Here is a 23,835-nt window from a genome sequence, read left to right as displayed (position 1 = left end):
AAAATATTTGTGTTTGTCCACAGGTAGAAAGAATAAACACAGAAAGATTCAAACACTTACAAAATTTCTGTTTATTTTTTCCTCATGCGGTTGTTTTGGAGGCCAAAACAAAACAATAACAAATGTCTCAAAATCATTTAAATTCCACCTCACACAGCATGTCAGAACTGTCTGTTGTAGCTCTTGTTTTTTCCCATTGATCCGCTGACCATGGTCTCAATTATGCTGGCAGCATGTTCTTAGCACTGATTCACCCTTCTCCCCAGACAAGTTTGTGGGTTGACCCCAAGGCCAGAAGAGGATGAAGTGTAGGGTAAACATCATCTCTTAGGTGAATAAATGTTGAATGAACATAAGAAGCGTTTCCTCGGTAAAAAAAAAAAAAAAAAAAAAGCATCTACCTTTATTGTTCACACTGAACCCACTGGAGAAGTAAAAGGTGGTTTTACTAAGAATTATGCTGGGACAACAGGTGTTGAACTCAGACTGTCTCCAAATATATGGTCACCCAAGTCAATGAAATAACAAATCTTTGGTTCGAGGTCTGGATCAAAACTTCCAGCTGGCCGGGCACAGTGGCTCAACCCCTGTAATCCCAACACTTTGGGAGGCACAGGCGGGTGGATCACCTGAGGTCAGGAGTTCGAGACCAGCCTGGCCAACATGGTGAGACCCTGTCTCTACTAAAAATACAAAAATTAGCTGAGCATGATGGCGCACACCTGTAATCCTAGCTACTTGGGAGGCTGAGATGGGAGGATTATTTGAACCTGGGAGGCGGAGGTGGCAGTGAGCCAAGATCACACTACTGCACTCCAGCCTGGGCGACAAAGCGAGACTCTGTTTCCACAACAACAACAACAGACCTTCCAGCTGGCTGGCTATGTGAACCTAGGAAATTCATCTTTTTCCCTGAGTGTGATGGTTAATTTTAATTGTCAGCTTTGGCTAGGCCAAAGTGCCCAGATAGTTGGTCAGACATTAGTATGGATGTTTCTGTGAGATGGTTTTTGGATGAGATTAACATTTAAATTGGACTTTTGAGTAAAATAGCTTGCCTTCCAAATAGCGGGTGGGCCTCATCCAATTAATTGAAGGCCTGAAGAGGAAGAAAAAAAAAAAAAAGACTGGGCCGGGCACTGTGGCTCACGCCCATAATCTCAGCACTTTGGGAGGCTGAGGTGGGCAGATCACGAGGTCAGGAGATCGAGACCATCCTGGCCAACATGGTGACACCCTGTCTCCACTAAAATACAAAATAATAATAATAAAAATTAGCCAGGTGTGGTGGCATGTGCCTGTAGTCCCAGGTACTAGGGAGGCTGAGGCAGGGGAATTGCTTGAACCCAGGGGGTGGAAGTTCCAGTGAGCCCGAGATCATGCCACCGCACTCCAGCCTGGCGACAGAGTGAGACTCCGTCTAAAAAAAAAAAAAAGACTGACTTCCCCCAAGCAAGAGGTAAGAATAAGAGGGAATTCTGCTTGCAGATTGCCTTTAAACTTGAATTGCAACACTAGCTTTTTCCCTGGGTCTCCAGCTTTCTGGCACATGCTATAGATTTTGGACTTGCTAGCTTCCACAATTGTGTGAGTCAATTCTTTAAGGCTCTCTCTTATATCTGTATCTATGTCTACATGTATAGCTATGTCTATTTCTACGTCTGTGTCTGTATCTATATGATCTATACGTGTGCATACACACACACACACACACACACACACGTGTTCTATTGATTCTGTTTCTCTGGAGAACCCTGACTGGTACAATGGGGTCACAGTTTCCTCACCTGAAACATAGTGATTGCAACCACCTGCCAAAACTTGTTATCAACAAGACCCCATGCTAGGTACCTACATGCACTGCCTTATTTCATCCTTCCAACAGCCCCTCCTAGTAGGTTCTATTAAAATCCCATTTCACAGAAGAGGAAGCTAAAACCCTGAGAAGTGAATTGACTTGGCCAAGGTCATACTGTGGGTTTGTGACCAGACAGTATGGCAGGCAGGTCTGTGTGGTTCTAAGGCCTGTGTCTTAAGCTGGACAATTCTGCCTCAGACCTGAGCCCATCAGGCTGGGACCATCACTCCACACCCCCACTGTGATCTGCACCCCACATTTCTGTTGGTTTCAAGACACTGCCTGGGCATATGGAGCAACCCAGCCCTGATTTTAGCTGGGATCTCATTAACACCTGAGAGTGGGCTAAAGAGAGGATAGGAAATGGAACATAAGTAGCTCTTACCCCTTTGGAAAGATGTTTGGCTGGGTGCAGTGGCTCACGCCTGTAATCCCAGCACTTTGGGAGGCCGAGGCGGGTGGATCACCTGAGGTCAGGAGTTCAAGACCAGCCTGGCCAACATGGTGAAACCCCGTCTCTACTAAAAATACAAAAATTAGCCAGGCGTGGTGGTACATGCCTATAATCCCAGCTACTCGGGAGGCTGAGGCAGGAGAATCACTTAGAACCTGGGAGGCGGAGGTTGCAGTGAGCAGAGATTGCGCCACTGCACTCCAGCCTGGGCAACAACAACAACAACAAAAAAAGATGTTTGACCTTACTTGGTAATGAAAAGAGTGCAGATTAAAACTATAATTAGAAAACATTTTTTCCCCATCAGATTAATAAAGCATGAAAAAGTGGGATAACATAATCATGATGGTATATGGGTAAATAGGAAATCTTGGGTATCTCTGTGAGAGGTATAGGTAGAGCAATTTGGATGATTAGACATCTTGTATTTTCATGGAGGGATGAGCTATGTGACCCAGGGACTCTTTAAAGTTGTGCACCTTTACATTATTTAACAAGAGCTTAACCTCTTAACCAAGCCTCATCTCTTTATCAGCTTCTGTGGCAAAGTCAAGAGGTACTTACCTGCTCCCAGCACAGCGCCAGGGACCTGGGAGTGACTCCAGATGGAAGTGCCATCCCATCAACATGGCTAGCAGACTAGGGACTTTCCATCAATGTTTTATCCCCCCACTTTTTTTTCTTTAAATCATGTGAAATTTGATCATACGAATTTGGTCATTTTCATACCCAACTGAAACAGAGTCAAGAGGCCAGGGAGAAAAAGTACTCAGGGCACACAGCATTGCTCCAAGGCTATATTAATAATTCTCTGCAAGCCTAGCTGCTCAAACTGCCTGCTGTAACCTGAAACCAGTGTTACTAAAACAACCTGCTGTGACCCTAAGACTAATTTTACCCATCCCTGTCACATACCAGTCAGAACTTGCCAGCTCCTCCAAACTTTACCAGTGCCAGTGAACTTTCTTTCAAAATAATACATAACATTTCTCCATTTTATAAAACCTCCAAACTTCGCTTGTTCTTTATACATACTGAAGACTACCTGGTCTATGTGTATGCCTTGAAGTATAATTCTTCCTTCTCAAATAACATGTTTTAAGTTTAGAGGTTCGCCTCTATATTTTATTTGACTCTGACACTCCAACTTAAGTTTCAAAGAAAAAAAGACAAATCAGTTATTTGAATTTAAGCCCATGGGCTTCTTTTTAAAAAATTAAGTGCCATTTTCATAACTGGTAGAATATTGTCTTGATAAGAATAGGATTTAGAACACAGTTGATTGGGGAACTGCTTGTACATAGCACATGCTTTTTATTTTCAGTATTTCAGGCTAAGGGGCAGCTTGTCAGTCTCTTTTCCAGTCTCTGTTAAAATATTCACTTTTGTTTTAAGAATCTGAGGGGGGAAATCATGATGCATTGCTCTGGTGTGAAATAAAATCCATCTGGCTTTTGGCATGCCCCCATTTCCTAGACAGATGGATAATGTGGTGGGCTGGAGGCAACTGCCTTTAAAGGGTGCAATTTAGTAGGGGTTTTTAGAAGTATATTCACAGGGTTGTGCAACTATCACATCTACTTTTAGGACATTTTTGTCCCCTCTAAAAGAGTCCTCATATGTATTAGCAGTCAATCTCCATTCCCCCTCCACAACCCCATTCCTAAGCAACCACTGATCTACTCTCTGTCTCTATGGATTTGCCTATTCTGGATGTTGCATGTAAATGAAATCACACAATATCTACAACATGTGGCCTTCGATGTCTGGATTGTTTCACCTAACACAATGTTCTTAAGGTTCTTCCATGTTACACCATGAATCAGTACTGCATTTCTTTGTTATTGACAAATAATATTCCATTGTATGGGTATACCACATTTTGTTTATCCATTCATACCATTTGATAAACATTTGACTTGTTTCCAGTTTTGGGCTGTTATGAATAATAATGCTATGAACATTTAAATACAAGTTTTGCGTGGAGCATTTATTTTGTTTTTTAAGACAGTATCTCATTCTATCTCCCAGGCTGGAGTGCAGTGGCATAATCTTGGCTCACTGCAACCTCTGCCTCCTGGGCTCAAGCAACCCTCCTGCCTCAGCCTCCCAAGTAGCTGGGATTACAGACACAAGCCACAATGCCCAGGTAATTTTTTTTTTTTTTTTTTTTTTTTGTAGAGACGGGTTTCACCATGTTGCCCAGGCTGGTTTTGAACTCCTGAGCTCAAGCGATTCACCTGCCTTGGCCTCCCAAAGTGCTAGGATTACAGGCATGAGCCACCGCACCTGGCCTGCGTGGAGCATATTTTTGTTTCTCTTGGATATTCACCCAGCAGTGGTATTGCTGGATTAGGTGATAACTCTATTTGAAACTTTTGAGGAGTTGCCAAATTGTTTTTCATAGTGGCTACACCAGTTTACCTTCCCACTAACAGTGTACAATGGTTCCAATTTATCCACATCCTTGCCAACACGAGTTATTGTCTGTCTTTTTTATTCTAACCATCCTAGTGGGTATGAAATGGTATCTCATGGTTTTGATTTACATTTTCTGAGTGACTAGTGATATTGAGCATCTTTTCATGTGCTTATTGGTCATATTTATATCTTCTTTGGAGAAATGTCTGTTCAGATACTTTGCCCATTTTTAAATTAGGTTATTTGTCTTTTTGTTATTGAGTTGCAAGAGTTTTTTCTATATTTTGGATGCAAATCTCTTATCAGATATATGATTTGCAAATCTTTTCTCCCATTCTGTGGGTTGTCGTTTCACGTTTTTGATGGTATCATATGCAGCATAAAAGTTTTTGGCTTTGATATAGTCCAATGTATCTATTATTTTTTCTTTCATTACTTGTGCTTTTGATGTCATGTCTAAGAAACCATTGCCTAGCCCAAGGTCATGAAGATCTAGTCCTGTGCTTTCTTTTAAGAGTTTTGTGGTTTCAACTCTTAGATTTAAAAGTAATTTTTCTATCCTTCAGGCTACTAAAAACACATTTCTATGCCAGATTTGCCTGTGGTCATGGAGTGACCAGCTGTCAAAGCTTGCTTGGGACTGAGGGGTTTCCTAGGACATAGGACTTTCGATGCTAAAATGGGAAATTCTAGGCAAACCAGGATGGCTTGGCCACTCCACTTACGGACATCTAACTTGCCACTTCTGCTTTCCATGTCTGGATCCCTCCTCACCTGGAAGGGAGATTCATTTGTTTTGGTTGGTTTAACAAGCATTTTTTAAATGCCCACAACGCAAAGCTCTGGGGATGAGTATGGTGAAAGATAGGATGGTGAATTGGAAGCGGATTTTTTGTTTAAGGTTATCCTCACAGCTTAAACCTCTTTTTTCTTTCCAGAATAGCTCTTTGGCTTTCTGACTTTTCAGGTCAAATCTTTTTTTTTTTTTTTTTGAGATGGAGTCTCATTCTGTCGCCCAGGCTGGAGTGCAGTGGCATGATCTCAGCTCACTGCATCTTCCTCCTCCCAGGTTCAAGCAATTCTCCTGCCTCAGCCTCCAGAGTAGCTGGGATTATAGGCATGCACCACCACGCCCGGCTAATTTTTTTGTATTTTTAGTAGAGATGCGGTTTCACCATGTTGGCCAGGCTGATCTCGAACTTCTGACCTCGTGATCTGCCCGCCTCAGCCTCCCAAAGTGCTGGGATTACAGGCGTGAGCCATCTCACCTGGCCTAAGGTCAGTTATTTTTGCTTCTGACAGTTCATGGAGCCGAGTGAAAGTGGGCTAAAAAATGGGTGGAATAATGATCACGTAGCAAGTATTTGAGGGAAGATACTAAATATAGAAAGCCTCTATTTCCCTGTGTTTTGGGTAAAATTTATAATAAAAGAGAAAACATTCTATAATATAAGGAGGAAGTCATTTTATAATTTGAGTCCTTACAAAAATCATATTACAGGGTGTCATGCCAATTCTTTATTCTGGGGAAGACCTATTAGCTGAGATGATAATCTGCTAAGTTTTAGAAAAGGTCATCTAATGGAATTTTTGTTTTTGGTTTTAAGGTGGGGGACAATAAAATGGTGCATTGATTTAATTATTATTCCTGGGTATATGACCTCACAATCACAAGGGGTGAAAGTTATTGTAAGCCAAGTCTTTTAAAGATAACTTTTTAAAAAAGCAATACATAAGTAGTTAAATTGTGGGAACAACAAATACAAATACACACAAGTGACAAAAGTGACTGTTTTGTTATCAGGAATGGTGCTCATGAATTAGCCTAATATTTTTAATGGCAGTTTAAAAAATTGTGGCAAAATTATACATAAATGAACTACCCTTTTGATTTACAATAGACTATTTGTTTATTGTAGTAAAAAACACATAATATCAAAATTTACCATTTCAATCATGTTTCAGTGTGGAGTACCACGTGTTAACTACATGCACGTTGTTGTACAACAGCTCTCTAGGACTTTGAACAACCATTCCCATTTCCCCCTGCCCTCAACCAGTGGTAGGTAACCACATTCTCTCTCTCTTTTCTTCCTCCTCTTCTTCCTTTTCCTCTTCCTCTTCTTCCTCTTCCCCTTCCCCTTCCTCTTCCCCTTCCCCTTCCTCTTCCCCTTCCCCTTCCTCTTCCCCTTCTCCTTCTCCTTTTCCTTCTTCTTCCTCTTCTTCCTCTTCTTCCCCTTCCCCTTCCCCTTCCTCTTCTCTTTTTTTTTTTTTTTTGACAGAGTCTCACTCTGCCACACGGTTTGGAGGGCAGTGGCACAATCATGGCTCACTGTAGCGTTGACTGGCTAGGCTCAAGTGATCCTCCTACCTCAGTCTCCCAAGTAGCTGGGACTACAGAGGCACACCATGACACTTGACTGATTTAAAAAAAAATGTAGCGATGAGGTCTTGCTCTGTTGCCAGAGCTGGTCTCGAACTCCTGAGCTCAAGCAGTCCTCCTGCCTTGGCCTCCCAAAGTGCTAGGATTACAAGCCTGAGTAATCACACTTCGTCTCTGCCTTCTGTTCTGTTTCTATGAGTTTGACTACTTTTGAGACCTCATATAAGGGGAACCATGCAATTTTTTTTTGTTGTTACTGGCTTATCTCACTAAGCATAATGTTTTCAAGCCTCATCCGTATTGTAGCTTCTATTGGAATGTCATTCATTTGTATGGCTGAATGATATTCCATTGCGTGGATAGACCACATTTTGTTTATCCATTCATCTGTTGATGGACACATGGGTTGCTTCCACTGTTTGGCTATTGTGAATAATGCTGCTATGAACATTTGTTGTTCATACAAACAAACAGGACTTTGTTTGAGTCCCTGTTTTTAATTCTTTTTGTATATACCTAGGAGTAGAATCGCCAGATCATAGAGTAATTCTATGTTTAACTTTTAAAGAAACTGTCAGTGGCAAATTTTTAAAGTGCTATATCTCATACAGCTGAATTGGAAGTGAAGACGATGTGCTCTGGAAAAAAACTGACTTAAGTGAGTAAAAAAGTGGATCCAGCATGACAAAGACAATGCCATTGAGGACACATGTGTAGAGTTTGAATGAAACTATTCCACAAATATGATGGACCAAAGTAGCATTTGTAAATGGGCTGTTGTTTTATGTAATGTGCCATTTTAAATGTGTGTAGTCACATTAATAAATTAAAATTTTAAATAGACATTGAACATGTTTATGTAGTTCTATAAAACTATAGTAAGATGGCTCAAAAGTATGTTTTTTTTTTTTTTTACTTTTTTAAATTAAACTTTTAATTTTGGATTTACAGGAGAGTTGTAAAGACAGAACAGAAGGTTCTGGCATACCCTTTGCTCAGCGTCCCCTGATTTTAAAAATACTGTATATATTTAAGATGTACAACTTGATGATTTGATATATGTGTACATTGTAAAAGAATCACAATCGGCCGGGCACAGTGGCTCACCCCTGTAATCCCAGCACTTAGGGAGGCCGAGGCAGGTGGATCACGAGGTAAGGAGTTCAAGACCAGCCTGGCCAAGATGGTGAAACCCTCCCTCTACTAAAAATACAAAAATTGGCCGGTTGTGGTGGCAGGTGTCTGTAATCCCAGCTAGTCGGGAGACTGAGGCAGAGAATTGCTTGAACCTGGGAGGCAGAGGTTGCAGTGAGCCAAGATAGCGCCACTGCACTCCAGCCTGGCGACAGAGTGAGACTCCGTCTCAAAAAACAAACAAACAAACAAACAAGCAGCCTACCTTTTTGTGTGTGTGTCTGGTGAAAACACTTAGAATCCACCCTTTTAAGAAATTTCAAGTATCGTTACCTATAGTCACCACGCTATACATTAGATCTCCAGAATTTATTCATCTTGTATAAATGAAATAAACTTTGTACACCTTGATCAAACATCTCCCTATATCCCCTTTCTTTCAAAAACTTGTTTTTAGATCTTGTATTAAGATCTTGCTTATAGTGGGGGTTTGACATATATTTGTTTCATACAATCATTTGCCATGCACATGAATATCTATCATCTTGTTTAATCCACACGATAGACCTGCAGGTTGGTATCTGTCTCTGTTTTACAGATGATGCAACTGAGACTCAAAGAGGGAAAATAATCTGTCCACTGTCACACAGGTAGTAAGTCACAGAGCTGAGTGTGTCTGACTCCAAAGCTGGTGCCCAGTACACAATGACTGACAGCTGGGCAGGGTGACAGCATTTTTGTAGGTGTTGGAAAGGTATAAAGTAGGTTCCCTGCCTTAATCTTTCAGTGTAACTTGCAGGAAGAAGGTGAACATGTATTCAGGGGAAGAAAATATAGTTCAACATGTATTTCAATAATGATTACTGGAAATAAACTATTTGCTTGGTTAAGAATGTAGAGTGTTGTACAGATGGGAGAGGAGGGCTTATGGGAGGGCTGGAGAACTCGGGGAACTTTCTCAGAGGCCTTAACAGATAGGGTACCATTAATGTCAATCAAAGCTTGCCCCTTTCACCCTACCTTCTAGGAACCAGCCCTACCCACAGCCCTGCCCCCTCAGCAGCTGCGTTCTCTGTTATGGACTGCCATATGCCCCGGCTGACAGAGCAGGAGCACCGTCATCTTGGACAAACATTGCCACTTTGTTCCAGCTCCCTTTCTAACCTCATGCATTTCAAGGAAATCACTTCTTTTCTAACAGTAAGCAGCCAGAAAGAGCAGACAGTAAAACACAGATAAGATAGCTCGGGCACAGAGGGAGGGGGGAAAGTCTCTTGGGTAACCACCAAACTTCACACTCATACAATGGGCCCCAGTAAAACAGTGGGCCCTAATAAGTACATTCCTCTCCCTTTAGGTGCACTAAGATATGATTTGGGAGGCTTAGCGGGGTGGATCACCAGAGGTCAGGAGTTTGAGACCAGCCTGGTCAACATGGTGAAACCCCTCTCTACTAAAATTACAAAAATTAGCCAGGGGTGTTGGCACACGCCTGTAATCTCAGCTACTCAGGAGGCTGAGGCAGGATAATTGCCTGAACCTGGTAGGCAGAGGTTGCAGTGAGCTGAGATCACACCATTGCACTCCAGTCTGGGCGACAAGAGGGAAACTACATCTCAAAAAAAAAAAAAAAAAAAAAAGGGTGTGGCATCTCCCCTCTCTCTTTCTTGCTCCCCTTCACCTTCCATCATGACTCTAAGCTTCCTGAGGCCCTCACCAGAAGCAGATGCAAGCACCATGCTTCCTGTACAGCCTGCAGACTGTGAGCCAATTAAATCTCTCTTCTTTATAAATTACCCAGTGTCAGGTATTCTTTTACAGCAGTGCAAAAATGGCCTAATAGAATATTCCTGCAACTCAACAGCAAAAATCCCTGAACAATTCAATTAAAAAATGAGTGAGGGACTTGCATAGACATTTCCTCAAGGAAGATATGCCAGTGGCCAATAAGCACATGAAAAGATGCTCAACATTGTTAGTTATTAGGGAAATGCAAATCAGACCACTTCACACCCACTAGGATGGCTATTATCAACAAGTGTTGAGGAGAATGTGGAGAAATTGGAATCCTTGTGCATTGCTGGTGGGAATGTAAAATGGTACAGCTGCTGTAGAAAACAGCTTGGCAGTTCCTCAAAAACTTAAACATAGTTACCATATGACTCAGCAACTCTTCTCCTATTTATATACTCAAAAGAATTGAAAACAGGGACTCAAAGGGATACACTGTAGACCAATGTTTATAGCAGCATTCCTCACAATAGCCAAAAAGGTGGAAACAGCCCACGTGTCCATCAACAGATGAATGGATTAAAAATGTGCCATATACTTACAAAGAAATATTATTCAGTCATATAAAAGATGAGGTTCTGATAGATGCTACAACACGGATGAACCTTGAAAACATTATGTTAAGTGAAATAAGCCACATAAAAAGGACAAATATTGTATGATTCCACTCTTATCAGGTAACTAGAGTAGGCAAATTCATAGAAATAGGAAGTAGAATAGGGCTGGCACTGTGGCACGCACCTGTAATCCCAGCACTTTGGGAGGCTGAAGCAGGAGGATTACTTGAAGCCAGGAGTTTGAGACCAGCCTGGGTTACATAGCAAGACTCTGTCTCTACAGAAAAATAAATAAATAAATAAAACTTAGCTGGGCATGGTGGCATGCACCTGTAGGTCCAGCTACTCAGGCGGCTGAGGCTGGAGGGTTGCCCAGAAGGTTGAGGCTGCAGTGAGTCATGACTGCACCACTGCACGTCAGCCTAGACAGCAGAGTGAGACCCTGTCTCTAAAAAATAAAAATAAAAAAGAAAGTAGAATAGAGGTTACCAGAGGCTGGGAGGAGGGAGGAATAGGGAGTTATTACTCAATGGGTAGAGTTTCTCTTTGGGATGATCAAAAAAGATCTGGAAGTCAATAGTATGATGGTTATATAACATTATGAATATACTCGAAGCCACTAAATTGTATACTTCAAACTTTATGATACATAGTTAAGGACTGAATGTTTGTGTCCACCCCAAATGTATATGTTGAAGCTGTAACTCCATAATGTGTATTTGGAAATGGGGCCTTTGGGAAGTAATCAAGGTTACAGAAGGTCATGCAGGTGGGGCTGACGTGATGAGATAGTGCCCTTATAAGAAAATATGCCAGAGAGCTTGCTTTCTTTTTATACTTATGTGCCGAGGAAAGAGCATGTGAGCACACAGAGAGAAGGCGGCCATCTGCAAGCCAGGAAGAGAGCCCTCACTATACTGGCACTTTGATCTTGAACTTGTCAGCCTCCAGAACTGTTAGAAATGGATTTCTGGGCTGGGTCCAGTGGCTCACACCTGTAATCTCAACACTTTGGGAGGCCGAGGTGGGTGGATGGCTTGAACACAGGAGTTTGAGACCAGCCTGAGCAACATAGTGAGACTCCTTCCCCAGAAAAAATACAAAAATTAGGTGGGCATGGTGGTGCACACCTGTGGTCTACTACAGGAGGCTACTCTGGAGGCTGAAGTGGAAGGATCACTTGAGCTTGGGAGGTTGAGGCTGCAGCGAGCCATGATCATGACCCTGCATTCCAGTCTGAGTGACAGAGACCCTGTCTCAAAAAAAAAAAAATTCTGTTGTGTAAGCCACCAAGACTATCATATTTTGTTATGGCAACTGAGCTGGCTAAGACATATGTATTTACCACAATAAAAATTATTTTTAGGCCAGGTCTGGTGGCTCACAACTGTATCCCAGCACTTTGGGAGGCCAAGGAGGGTGGATCACTTGCGCCCAGGAGTTCGAGACCAGCCTGGGCAACATAGTGAAGCACTGTGTCTACCAAAAATACAAAAATTAGCCGGGAGTGATGGCATGCACCTGCAGTCCCAGCTACTCAGGAAGCTGAGGTGGGAGGATGGTTTGAGCCTGGGAAGTGGAGGTAGTAGTTAGCTGAGATTGCATCATTGCACTCCAGCCTGGGCAACAGAGCCAGACCCTGTTTCAAAAAATTTATTTTAATTAAAAAATTATTTAAAAGAATCATGGTAGTAAGATGCACATGGTTTAAAAATAAAATAGTACCAGAAGTTTACAACTAAAAGAAACCTTCAGGCCAGGGTCAGTGGCTCACACCTGTAATGTCAGCACCTTTGGCCAAGGTGGGAGGATCACTTGAGCCCAGGAGTTTGAAATCAGCCTGGGCAATGAAGCAAAACTCCATCTCTACAAAAAATTCAAAAATTAGCCAGGTGTGGTGGTGCACACTTGTAGTCCTAGCTGCTTGGGAGGCTGAGGTGGGAGAATCGCTTGAGCTGGGCTGAAGCAGGAGGATTACTATCCAGGCTGCAGTGAGCTGTGATCACACCACTGCACTCCAGCCTGGGCGACAGAGCAAGACCCGTCAAAAAAAAAAAAAAAAAAAAAAAAAGCGGCAGTTCCACTTCCACCCACTCTCAGTCTTTTAGCTGCTTCTTTTAGTATCTACAGGCAAATTTCTATATGAGATACTCATATGGCTAGTTTTTGTTATCTCAATTTTGGACATGTTCTGTTGATTTCCATAAACTTGAGGAGGATTTAGTTTTTCCCAATACCATCTATTTTTCTTATCCTTCATAGGCCAGCTAACATTTTAAGGTAGTAGAAAAGGTATTGATTTGGGGGCGGGGGGTGAAGAGAGCAACATAATGATAAACACTGTATTAGAGCTCTACAGATAAACAAAACCAATAAGATAAATAATATCTTCATATAATATATTACATAGATATAAATAGAAGGTATCTCTCATATAATACATGAGAGGGGATTTATCAGGGGAATTGGCTGACATAATTAGGGAGGCTGAGAATTTCCATAACAGACCATTTGCAAGCTAGAGACCCTGGGATGCTGTGCCAAATTCCAGGGCCCAAAAACCCAAGGGGGCCACACGTATAAGTCTTGGTTTCTGAAGACTAGAGAGCCTGCAGTTCTGATGTCCAAGGGCAGGAGAAGAAACAGCTCCTGGAGAAAGAGATCAACTCACCTTTCCTCTGTTTCTGTTCTGTCTGGGCCTCTAGCTGATTTAATGGTGCTCATTCACACATGGAGGGCAGATCTTCCTGAACTTTGTCCACTCAGACTCACACAGCAATCCCCTCTTGAAACACCCTTACAGACACACTAAAAAATGCTGCTTTAGGCCGGCGTGGTGGCTCACGCCTGTAATCCCAGCACTTTGGGGGGCCGAGGCGGGCGGATCATGAGATCAGGAGATCGAGACCATCCTGGCTAACATGGTGAAACCCCATCTCCACTAAAAATACAAAAAATTAGCCCGGGGTGGTGGCGGGCGCCTGTAGTCCCAGCTACTCGGGAGGCTGAGGCAGGAGAACGGCGTGAACCTGGGAAGCAGAGCTTGCAGTGAGCTGAGATCGCGCCACTGCACTCCAGCCTGGGCGACAGAGCGAGACTCCGTCTCGGGAAAAAAATAATGCTGCTTTACCAGTTCTCTAGGTATTCCTTAATCCCACCAAGTTGATACTTAAAATTAATCATTGTGGCCAGGCACGGTGGCTGAAGCCTGCAATCCCAGCACTTTGGGAGGCTGAGGCAGGTGGACTGCTCGAGCTCATGAGTTTGAGGCCAGCCTGGGCAACATGATGATACCCCCTCTCTATAAAAAATACAAAAATTAGCCTGGCATGGTGGCACACACCTGTAATCCCAGCTATTCGGGAGGCTGAGTTGGGAGGATGGCTTGAGCCTGAAAGGTGGAGGTGGCAATGAGCTGAGATCACACCACCACACTCCAGCCTGGATGATAGAGCCAGATCTTGTCTCAAAAAATAAAATTAAAATAAATTAATTTAACCATTGCAACAGCTAATACTTATTATGTGCTATCCAAGCGTGTGGTCCTTCACCTCCATTTTATCTTTGATTCTGACCACCACCCTATGAAGTAGTTATGGTTATTGATCCCCGTATTTCTGATGAGGAAATGCAAGCACAGAAAGTTAGACAACCTGCTCAAGGTTACCCACCCAGGAAGAGGTGGAGCTGGGAAGAGAGTCCCCAGGACTGAGCCTGCTCTAACCACCCTCCAGTTCCAGGCTGCAAACTCCCCTTTTCCTTCGAGGGAACTTGACTTAGTCTCTGTTGAACATCAAAAAATACTGATTGCCAGGTGCGGTGGTGATCACGCCTGTAATCCCAGCACTTTGGGAGGCCGAGGCGGGTGGATCACAGGGTCAGGAGTTCAAGACCAGCCCAGCCAAGATGGTGAAACCCCGTCTCTACTAAAAATACAAAAAAATTAGCCAGGCATGGTGGCGGGCACCTGTAATCCCAGCTACTTGGGAGGCTGAGGCAGAGAATTGCTTGAATCTGGGAGGTGGAGGTAGCAGTGAGCCGAGATCGCGCCATTGCACTCCAGCCTGGGTAACAGAGAGAGACTCTGTCTCAAAAAAAAAAAAAAAAAAAAAAAATCCTGATTAAGGCACATGAGTAGAAGCTGAAATGGGATGATAAGGTGGCTATTTATTTATTTATTTTTTGAGACAGAGTCTCGCTCTGTCACCCAGGCTGGAGTGCAGTGGAGCGATCTCAGCTCATTGCAACCTCTGCTTCCTGGCTTCAAGCGATTTTCCTGCCTCAGCCTCTTGAGCAGCTGGGACTACAGGTCTGTGCCACCACACCTGGCTAAGTTTTTTTATTTTTAAGTGGAGACGAGGTTTTGCCATGTTGGCCAGGCTGGTCTGGAACTCCTGACCTCAAGTGATCTATCCGCCTCGGCCTCCCAGAGTGCTGGGATTACATGCGTGAGCCATGGCGCTCGACCCCTAAGGGGGCTATTTAGAAGGAGCGTAATGAATATTCATAGAGCCCTAGAGAGCCCCACCTGACACCAGGATTGAGGGAAAAGGGGTAATTAAAGCAAAAACCTTCAGAGACATTTGAATCCATCATTGAAAAGGTACCAGATTGTCCAGCTCCCTCTCCCAGCTATGCAACAATGGGGATACTGACAAGTGTTTGGATTGGATGTCTTTAGATAAGTGTCCACCCTCTTAGCCAATCAGCTGTGGCCAGGAATCATGCGATACCAAATGTAGTGCACAGCAGGGATGGGGGAGAGATTCCTTTAGAAATTAGTGTGGGTGGGACAAATTGTGATTGACTCCAGTATGAGGTGAGAAGGAGCCATGAACAAGTTCAAACTATCATTGTGACAGACACATAGTTGTTGCTCCATTAATATTTACTAGATAAATAATACATTGGAGCTTGAGTACCACTGTATAATTGGTTTTCCCACCATTAGATTTGTTTAAAGTTATCCAATGTTTCGATAATTCTAATTTCTCCTACTATACCCGCAATGGATGGTTTCTTTTGAGACACTCAGAGAAAGCCTAGCACTTAAGGGCGCAGGTTGTGGAGACAGACTGCTGGGGTTTTAAGTCCAGATCAACTCTTTCCTGTCCGCATGTCCTTGTGCAAGCAAATCAACCCTTCTCTGAGCCTCGTTTCCTCATCTTGCAAAATAAGGATAAAAATCACACCTGCTCATAGGATTGTTGCAAAGATCAAGGGGACCATGGTGAATTACATATCCGGGTGCCCGGCACACATTCAATTTTGGGTTTTCAAGTCCTTTTATGGATTTGATGTGAGATTGTTTTCAGTTCTCAGATTGGTTTTCTTGTTCCCTCTTCCAACTTCCCCCACCCTTTGTCAACAATTAAGGAAAAAAAGGAAAAGAAATGTTTCCTTCTTCCTTTAGTTCCTTGTAAGTGTCCATTCAATCGTCATTCTCATTGCTCTTGCCAGCTGCCATCATGGATCATATTAGTAGTTTTCTGTTGTATAATTTTTCAGCTTTTATTTTCATTTGTTCACACTTGATCAGGGGTTTTCACTTCATGGTGCTGGGGAGCTTTTAAAAAATACCCTGAGGCCAGGCACAATGGCTCACATCTATAATCCCAGCATTTTGGGAGGCTGAGATGGGAGGATTGCTTGAGCCCAAGAGTTCTAGATCAGCCTGGGCAACAAAGCAAGACCCCATCTCTACAATAAATAAATTAGCTGGGTATGCTGGTGTGAGCCTGTGATCCCAGCTACTAGGAAGGTTGAGGTGGGAGGATGGCTTTAGCCCAGGCGGTCGGGGATGTAATGAGCCATGATCATGCCACGGCAACTCCAGCCTGGGCAACAGAACAAGAACTTGTCTCAAAAATAAATAAATAAATATTAAAAAAATAAAAAATACCCAGGCTTGGCCTCCACCTCGCGAGAGTTGAGTTCAATTGGTTTGAAATGGAGCCAGGCAATTCTTATATGCAGCCTGAATTGAGAACCATTTATTCAACAAATATTTATGGAGTACCTTCTATGTGCCAGACACTGTTCTAGTACTTGGGACACATCAGTGAAACCTCATGGAGCTTAAGTTCTAAAGGGGTCAGAAATTCTAGTGAGAGGTGGGCTAGGGGAACCATTAAACTAGCTAGGATCTTGGAGGCAGAGACTTTATTTTATTCACGTTTTTATTCCCCAGGGTCAGGGCTGTAGAATTCACCCAATAACGCTTGTTGAAAGAATGAGTGATCTTTGGCCTTCTCATACCTAACTTACATTTTTCTTTTCTGGATTCATTTCACTAGACGCTTAGCTCCACGATGACAATGACAGGTCGAATTTGTTCTGTCATACCCCCAGTGCCTATTACAGTGCCTGGCACATAGGTGCTCAGTAAACAGTACTTAAATGCATGCCTGCATTTGTTATAGCAGCCTGAGTTTCAAGAGTATTATACGGATAACATTAATGAATCCATGCAAATAAACATTTAGACAAGCATCGTCAACCAAAGGGTGCTCACTGGTACCCGGACAACCATTTCACAGACTGGTGTGCCCTGTAGGCATCCCAGTGATACACCATCAGCCAGAGAGCTTGTGAACTCCTCCGAGCAGAAGGGCTCTCCCTGCCCCCTCTCCCAGCGCAGCTCGCTTTGCCCTCCGCCTCCTCTTCTCCGCCCACTCTCGCCGCGGTCTCCTGGCGGCGGAGGCTTTGTCTCGTGGGCTGGTCCCCAGCGGCTCCCTCCCCAAACAGCTGCTGCTCGAGGGAGGAAGCGGCGCGGGTGCTGTCCAGCATCCCGGTGCTGAAAATCGGAGGGCTCGTCATCCACCACTACCATGTAAGGGCCATGAGAAGGGCTCGTCCTGGCGCAGCACGGACATGGAGGAGGACTTATTCCAGCTAAGGCAGCTGCCGTGAGTATCATGGGGGCGAGCAAGAGGCAGACAGGCTTTCTTTTAAAAAACGAAAACCTGCAAGGGGGGTGGTGGGGGGTGCATCTCCGCATGGTTTCTTGAATATAAAGGCAACTGTTTCAGAGGAAGGAATTAGGGCCTGGAGGAGACAAGCCATTTTCTTTCCCCAGCAGCCCAGCCTCTGTATCTCTGACTCAGTTCCATTTATCAGATCTGTCAGGACCTTATGGGGGAACCAGGGGGGTTATGATTCCCCTTTTAATTGCTCTCGATCCTAAAAGGATTTTGAGATGTGAGCTTTAAGAAAGCATTAGCTGCTGTTTTGAAATGTGGACAGAATTGGTGAGTCTATGCAATGACATCGGTCCTTTCCAGCCCTAATCCTATGCTGTGAAATCCATAATTTTTCTGCAAGGTCTTTTGGAAGGGAATGATACTGATGTTGCAAACTGGTTGATAAAAAAACTGGGATGCCTTCCTAGAGGAGAGGGTTGGGCAAAGTCCTGTTGTTTATGCAGTGTGTGAATTAGAGGGCTGTGCACGGTCGGTGAAACCTCTTGCCTTCTTCTGAATGAAAGGTTTTTGTAGCAGCTAGCTAGAGTGAGACTCACCGTCGGAACATCAGGAATATACTGCTTTGAGGATGGCGATTTTTAAGAAAAGCCAAATTTGCTCTGAGAATCTGGGGGAAATACCATGCAACCGAAAGGACAGGGGCCTTGTTGTGGGGCTTACAGATTTTTCCTACCACAAGCAGATAGTGATTTGTTAAGTAAATTCCAAGAGTATGAGAGGGGGCATTAAAAAGAACATTGGTGGGGCAGGGGTTGTTTTAATTTTTAGAAACACTAGCCATTTGAGTGGTAAGAGTAGATTCCCTTTGAGATTGTTAGAAAGGATAAATTATAGTTAGTATGTGTGTATTTTCTTGATTTTAAAAATGGTGGATTATTTTTTTCTATAATCTACTGAGGAATTCTCCCAAGTGACTTTTAGTGTGACTGATACACTTCTCTGAGGCTCTGAGTACTGAAGGGGATTGTAATGTTTACTTTTCAATCAGAGTAAAATTAATTTTCACTAAAATTTTTAATTAATTTAAAATTTGCTTTAAAGCTTTTACTAATTGATCCACAAATAGCATATCTGATTATGTAATACAGCATTATTTCACAAATGCTAGAAGATGTTCGGTTATAATACCCAGAGGTAGATATAAGAGTACATAAAAATGTAAAGGTCTGATTACAAATTTCCCAAGGAAGACATACAACTTTTATGGAGAGTAAATATCATGTTCAAAAATAAAACTATTACCCCAATAAAAAATAATTTAATATCAGAAATGTGAACTTTGGTACTCAGAATAAGACTACATATTGGACCTGTGGTTTTCCTGGGATAAATTTTTCAATGATGTCGGAGCATGTGAACTTTTCAAAGATTCATGTGTATATGAACTTTGCAAAAGGGTCATGTATATTTAATCTACTAATATATAGACCTGACATTATCATGACAATTCCTTCTTTAATTAAAAAAAGCAAAAATAGGAAGTTTTTACTTATTTAAATGTAAAAATTTAGGTTTTTATAGAAATATAATACAATGTGCCAATAAATAAAGGTAAATAAAGTTCAAAGAGAAGCACAAGAATAAAGAGTAAGTCTCCTTTCTTTTCAAACCCCAGTCCTATTCCCCAGAGTTAAGTTTCTTGATTATTCTTTCTGGTGCTTAATAGGCATAAATACATATATTATATATTAGGCCAAATTGTGTACTGGTTAAGTACATTGTCTCTTGAATCAGACATACTTGGGTTCAAATCTTTACGATGCCACTTCCTGGCTGTGTGACTTTAAGCAAATGACTTAACCTTTCTGAGACTCAGTTTCCTTAGCTACACAATGAGGATCATAACAGTACTTAATTCACAAGGTTATTGTGAAGATCGAATGAGATAATATATGCCAAATGCTAGGCAGACACAAAGCACTCAGTGCGTATTAGCTATTATTATTATTACATCTGAAAAATCATTTATATAAACAAAATATGTAGGTTTGCTATACTGGACTCCCTCAAAATCTTAATCTGCAAACCCCAAATGACATTTGAATGAAGTCAAAATTAGCTCTGAAATGTGTTGACCTCAATTTCTAAAAAAAGAGTAAGCTAAATGAAACGGCCACATGAATCTGAGTGGGTTACAAATCACGATTTAGATGTTTTTTAACCACACCCTTCGTATATTATGCACAGATTGCAGGCAGCAGATTTCCTGAGAGCAATATGGCTAAAAAAAATTCAGAGTGCCTTGCAGAGGGTTGGCAAGAGTGGACTTTGGAATAGACTCAGTCCCGTGGGAGGCCAAGTGTTAGCAGATTATAAGCCACTAAGTAGTTTACATGGTTGGGGAATGGGGAAAGGGAGTGAGGGTGTCTAAGAAACAGTCCTTCCTCGAACGTGAAGGAACCTTCACACAGCTCTGGGGTGGTTCATTTGAGACCACAAAAGACCATTGTTTTTCACACGCTGTCCACTCTGGGACAGCACCACATAGAGGAGATTTGGGAGGCTGAGAGTTTGCATCCACTTCTGCCTTTTTGTGTGACCTTGTGCAAATCAGACTTTTCTAGGTCTGTTCTTTCTAGGATGATTTCTTGAAAGCAAGTTTGCAGACACTGATTGATCAATTCATTCATTCATTCATTCATTCATTCACTGATTTACTTAGATACCATCCTAGGTACAAAGGATTCTACAGCTGAGTAAGGTAGAATGGTTCTTGTGCTTAAGCAACTCACAATCTAGAGCTGCAATGTCCAATAGTACATTTAGCCACTAGTTACATGTGGCTATTTAAATTTAAACTTAAATGAATTTAAAGTATGCAGTTTGTACATGAAATAATTTATATAGTATAATATACAATATAAAATGTATATATAATATACTATAGAAAATATGTGGCCGGGTGCGGTGGGTCACGCCTATAATCCCAGCACTTTGGGAGACCGAGGTGGGTAGATCATTTGAGGTCAGGAGTTCGAGACAAGCCTGACCAACATGGTGAAACACTGTCTCTACTAAAAATGCAAACAAAATTAGTCAGGCATGGTGGCACATCCCAGCTACTTGAGAGGCTGAGGCAGGAGAATCACTTGAACCTGGGAGGCAGAGGTTGCAGTGAGCAGAGATTGTGCCACTGCACTCCAGCCTGGGCAACACAGTGAGACTCTGTCTCAAAAAAATATGTGTGTGTATATATACATAATGTAAAATTTTTAAAAAATCTGTCTCTCAGTCATACTAACCACATTTCAAATGCTCAATAGCTACATGTGGCTAGTGGCTACTATATTGGACAGCATATGTGTAGGCCAGCAGTCCCCAACTTTTTTGGCTCCAGGGACTGGTTTCTTGGAAGACAATTTTTCCATGGATGGGATGGTTAAGTAGGGGGATAGGGTTGGGGTTTCAGGATAAAACTGTTCCACCTCAGATCTTCAGGCATTAGATTCTCATAAGGAGCCTGCAACTTAGACCCTTTGTGTGTCAGTTCACAATAGGGTTCACGCTCCTATGAGAATCTAATGCCGCTGCTGATTGACAGGAGGCGGAGCTCGGGCGGTAATGCTCGCTCACCCAAGGTTCACCATGCAGCCCGGTTCCTAACAGGCCAGAGACCGTTACGGGTCCTTGGCCCAGGGATTGGGGACCCCTGGTCTAGGACATTTCCATAATTGCAGAAAGTTCTATTGGACAGCACTGGTTTGGTAGGAGGAAGGACACTGAACACATCATTGCAAATAATTATGAGAATTGTCTTAAGTGCTATCAAGAACTACGGCAAGCCTGGGGAATATATTGAGATCCGTTTCCACTAAAAAAAATTTTTTCATAATTAGCTAGGTCTGGTGGCTCATGCCTGTGGCCCCAACTACTAGGGAGGCTGAGACAGGAGGATTGCTTGAGCCTGGGAGGTCAAGGCTGCAATGAGCCATGATCGTGACACTGCACTCCAGCCTGAGTGACAGAGTGAGATCCTGTCTCAAAAAAAAAAAAAAAAAAAAAAGAACTAATGCAGGGTACGGGTAAGGAGACTAGTTTTAGATGGGAGGCGGGTATCAGGGAAGACTTCCCTAAGGAAGTGACATTTGACCTGATCCTCTGGAGATGTGATTTCAGGAAAAAGAGAGAGGATTAAGAACATTCCAGGAAGAAGAAACTGTATGGGTAAAAGCCCTGAATTGAGAAAAAAGCTTGGTGTGTCTCTAAATCAGCCAATAGATCATTAATGAACAAGTGGCTTGAGGAGAAACTGCTGAGGACAACAGGGAGCAGGTCATCCAGGGTCTTGTAGTATATGACAAGGAGTTGGGACATTATCCTGCATTTGCTGAATCTACTGTCTCCTTTCTTACAAACCCTGTCTTTCAAGGTTGAGTTTGGGCCCGCCAATGCGGGAGGACTGCTAGAAGCCAAGAGCTGTGAGACCAGCCTGGGCAACAAAGCAAGACCCCATCTCTACCAAAAATTTTGAAAAACTAGCCAGCCATGGTGGTACGTGCCTGTAGTCCCAGCTACTTAGGAGGCTGAGGAGGGAAGATTGCTTGAGCCCAGGGTTTTGAGGCTGCAGTGAGTTAGGAATGTGCCACTACACTCCAGCTTGGGTGATCGAATGAGACCCTGTCACAAAAAAGAAAGAAAGACCAAAAAAATCAGAAAATAACAAATGTTGGTGAGGATGTAGAGAAATTGGAACTTTCGCACACTGTTGGTGAAATATAAAATAGTGTAGCCATTATGGAAAACAGTATGGCAGTTCCTCAAATGTAAAAATAAAGATAATGTGATGTGACCCAGTAATTCCACTTCTGGTTATAGATGCAAAATAATGGGAAGCAGGGTGTTGAAGAGATATCTGTACTTCTATGTTCACAGCAGCATTATTCACTATAGCCAAACATGAAAACCCATGCCCATGGACTGATGAATGGATGAATAATATTCCATTGTGCAATATTGCTAAAATCCCCTCTCTTAGCAATTTTCAAGAAACAAAATGTGGTCTATCCACATTTGGAATATTATTCAGCCTTAAAAAAGAAGGACATTTTGGCTGGGTGCAGTGTCTCATGCCTGTAATCCCAGCACTTTGGAAGGCTGAGGCAGGTGGATCACTTGAGTTCAGGAGTTCAAGACCAGCCTGGCCAACATGGTGAAACCCCGTCTCTACTAAAAATACAAACATTAGCCAGATGTGGTGGCATGCACCTGTAATCCCAGCTGCTTGGGAGGCTGAGGCACGAGAATCGCTTGAACCTAGGAGATGGAGGTTGCAATGAGCCGAGATTGCACCGTGGCACTCTAGCCTGGGCAACAGAGTGGGACTCCATCTCAAAAAAAAAAAAAAAAAAAAAAAGGAAGGAAATTTGGGCAGTCCTACAATGCAGATGAAGCTTGCAGACATTGTGCAAATAAAGCAGTCACAAAAAGACAAATACAGCATGATCCCACTTACATGAGGTGCCTAGAGCAGTCAAATCCATAGAGACAGAAAGTAAAATGGTGGTTCCAGGAGCTCGGTGGTGGGGGGAGAGGGAATGGGGAGTTGGTGTTTAATGGTACTGAATTTAAATTTAAATTTTGCAAAATGAAAAGAGTTCTGCAGATGGATGGTGGTGATGATTGTACAACAATGTGAACGTGCTTAATGCCAGAGAACTGTATACTCAAAAATGGTTAAGATTGGGCCGGGTGCAGTGGCTCACGCCTGTAATCTCAGCACTTTGGGAGGCTAAGGCAGGCAGATCACTTGAGGCCAGAAGTTCGAGATCAGCCTGGCCAACATGGTGAAAACCGTCTCTCCTAAAAATGCAAAAATTAGCCAGGTGTGGTGGCATGAACCTATAATCTCAGCTACTCAGGAGGCTGAGGCATGAGAATCACTTGAACCTGGGTGGTGCAGGTTGCAGTAATCAAAGATCGTGCTACTGCACTCCAGCCTGGGTGACAGAGTGAGACTCTGTCTCAGAAAAAAAAAAAAGGTTAAGACGGTAAGTTTGATGCTATGTGTATTTAATCACAGTTGAAAAAAAGCTGCAGCCTTCTTCCTCTATCCTCCAATACCATGTTCTCCTATTTCTTTTTTTCATAGCACGTATCATCTGCTAATAAACTCTATAATTTGCTTATTTATTGTTTAGTGTTTGTCTTCCCTCGTGAGAGTTTCACAAGGGTGGGATCTGATGTATCCCAAGTGTGTGGGATATTGCTGTCAGTTTCACCTACTACTGGATTCCAGTGTAGACCAATATAGACAG

At 42.7% G+C, this 23,835-nt stretch overlaps 1 protein-coding gene across 1 annotated transcript in view; it reads left to right on the top strand.

Moving 5' to 3' along the window:
* Window positions 1–17,213: 17,213 nt before the first annotated feature.
* SVOP (SV2 related protein) overlaps window positions 17,214–23,835 on the top strand; it is a 107,761-nt gene continuing 101,139 nt past the window's right edge. Inside the window, exon 1 of the mRNA XM_055238612.2 lies at window positions 17,214–17,506. Coding sequence (XP_055094587.1) covers window positions 17,472–17,506 — 35 coding nt within the window. The 5' untranslated portion in view covers window positions 17,214–17,471. The remainder of the gene's footprint in view (window positions 17,507–23,835) is intronic.

Source organism: Symphalangus syndactylus, chromosome 13 (assembly GCF_028878055.3).
Source record: "Symphalangus syndactylus isolate Jambi chromosome 13, NHGRI_mSymSyn1-v2.1_pri, whole genome shotgun sequence".
In the NCBI taxonomy this organism is placed as follows: Eukaryota; Metazoa; Chordata; class Mammalia; order Primates; family Hylobatidae; genus Symphalangus; species Symphalangus syndactylus.
This window is presented reverse-complemented; position numbering and strand designations above follow the sequence as displayed.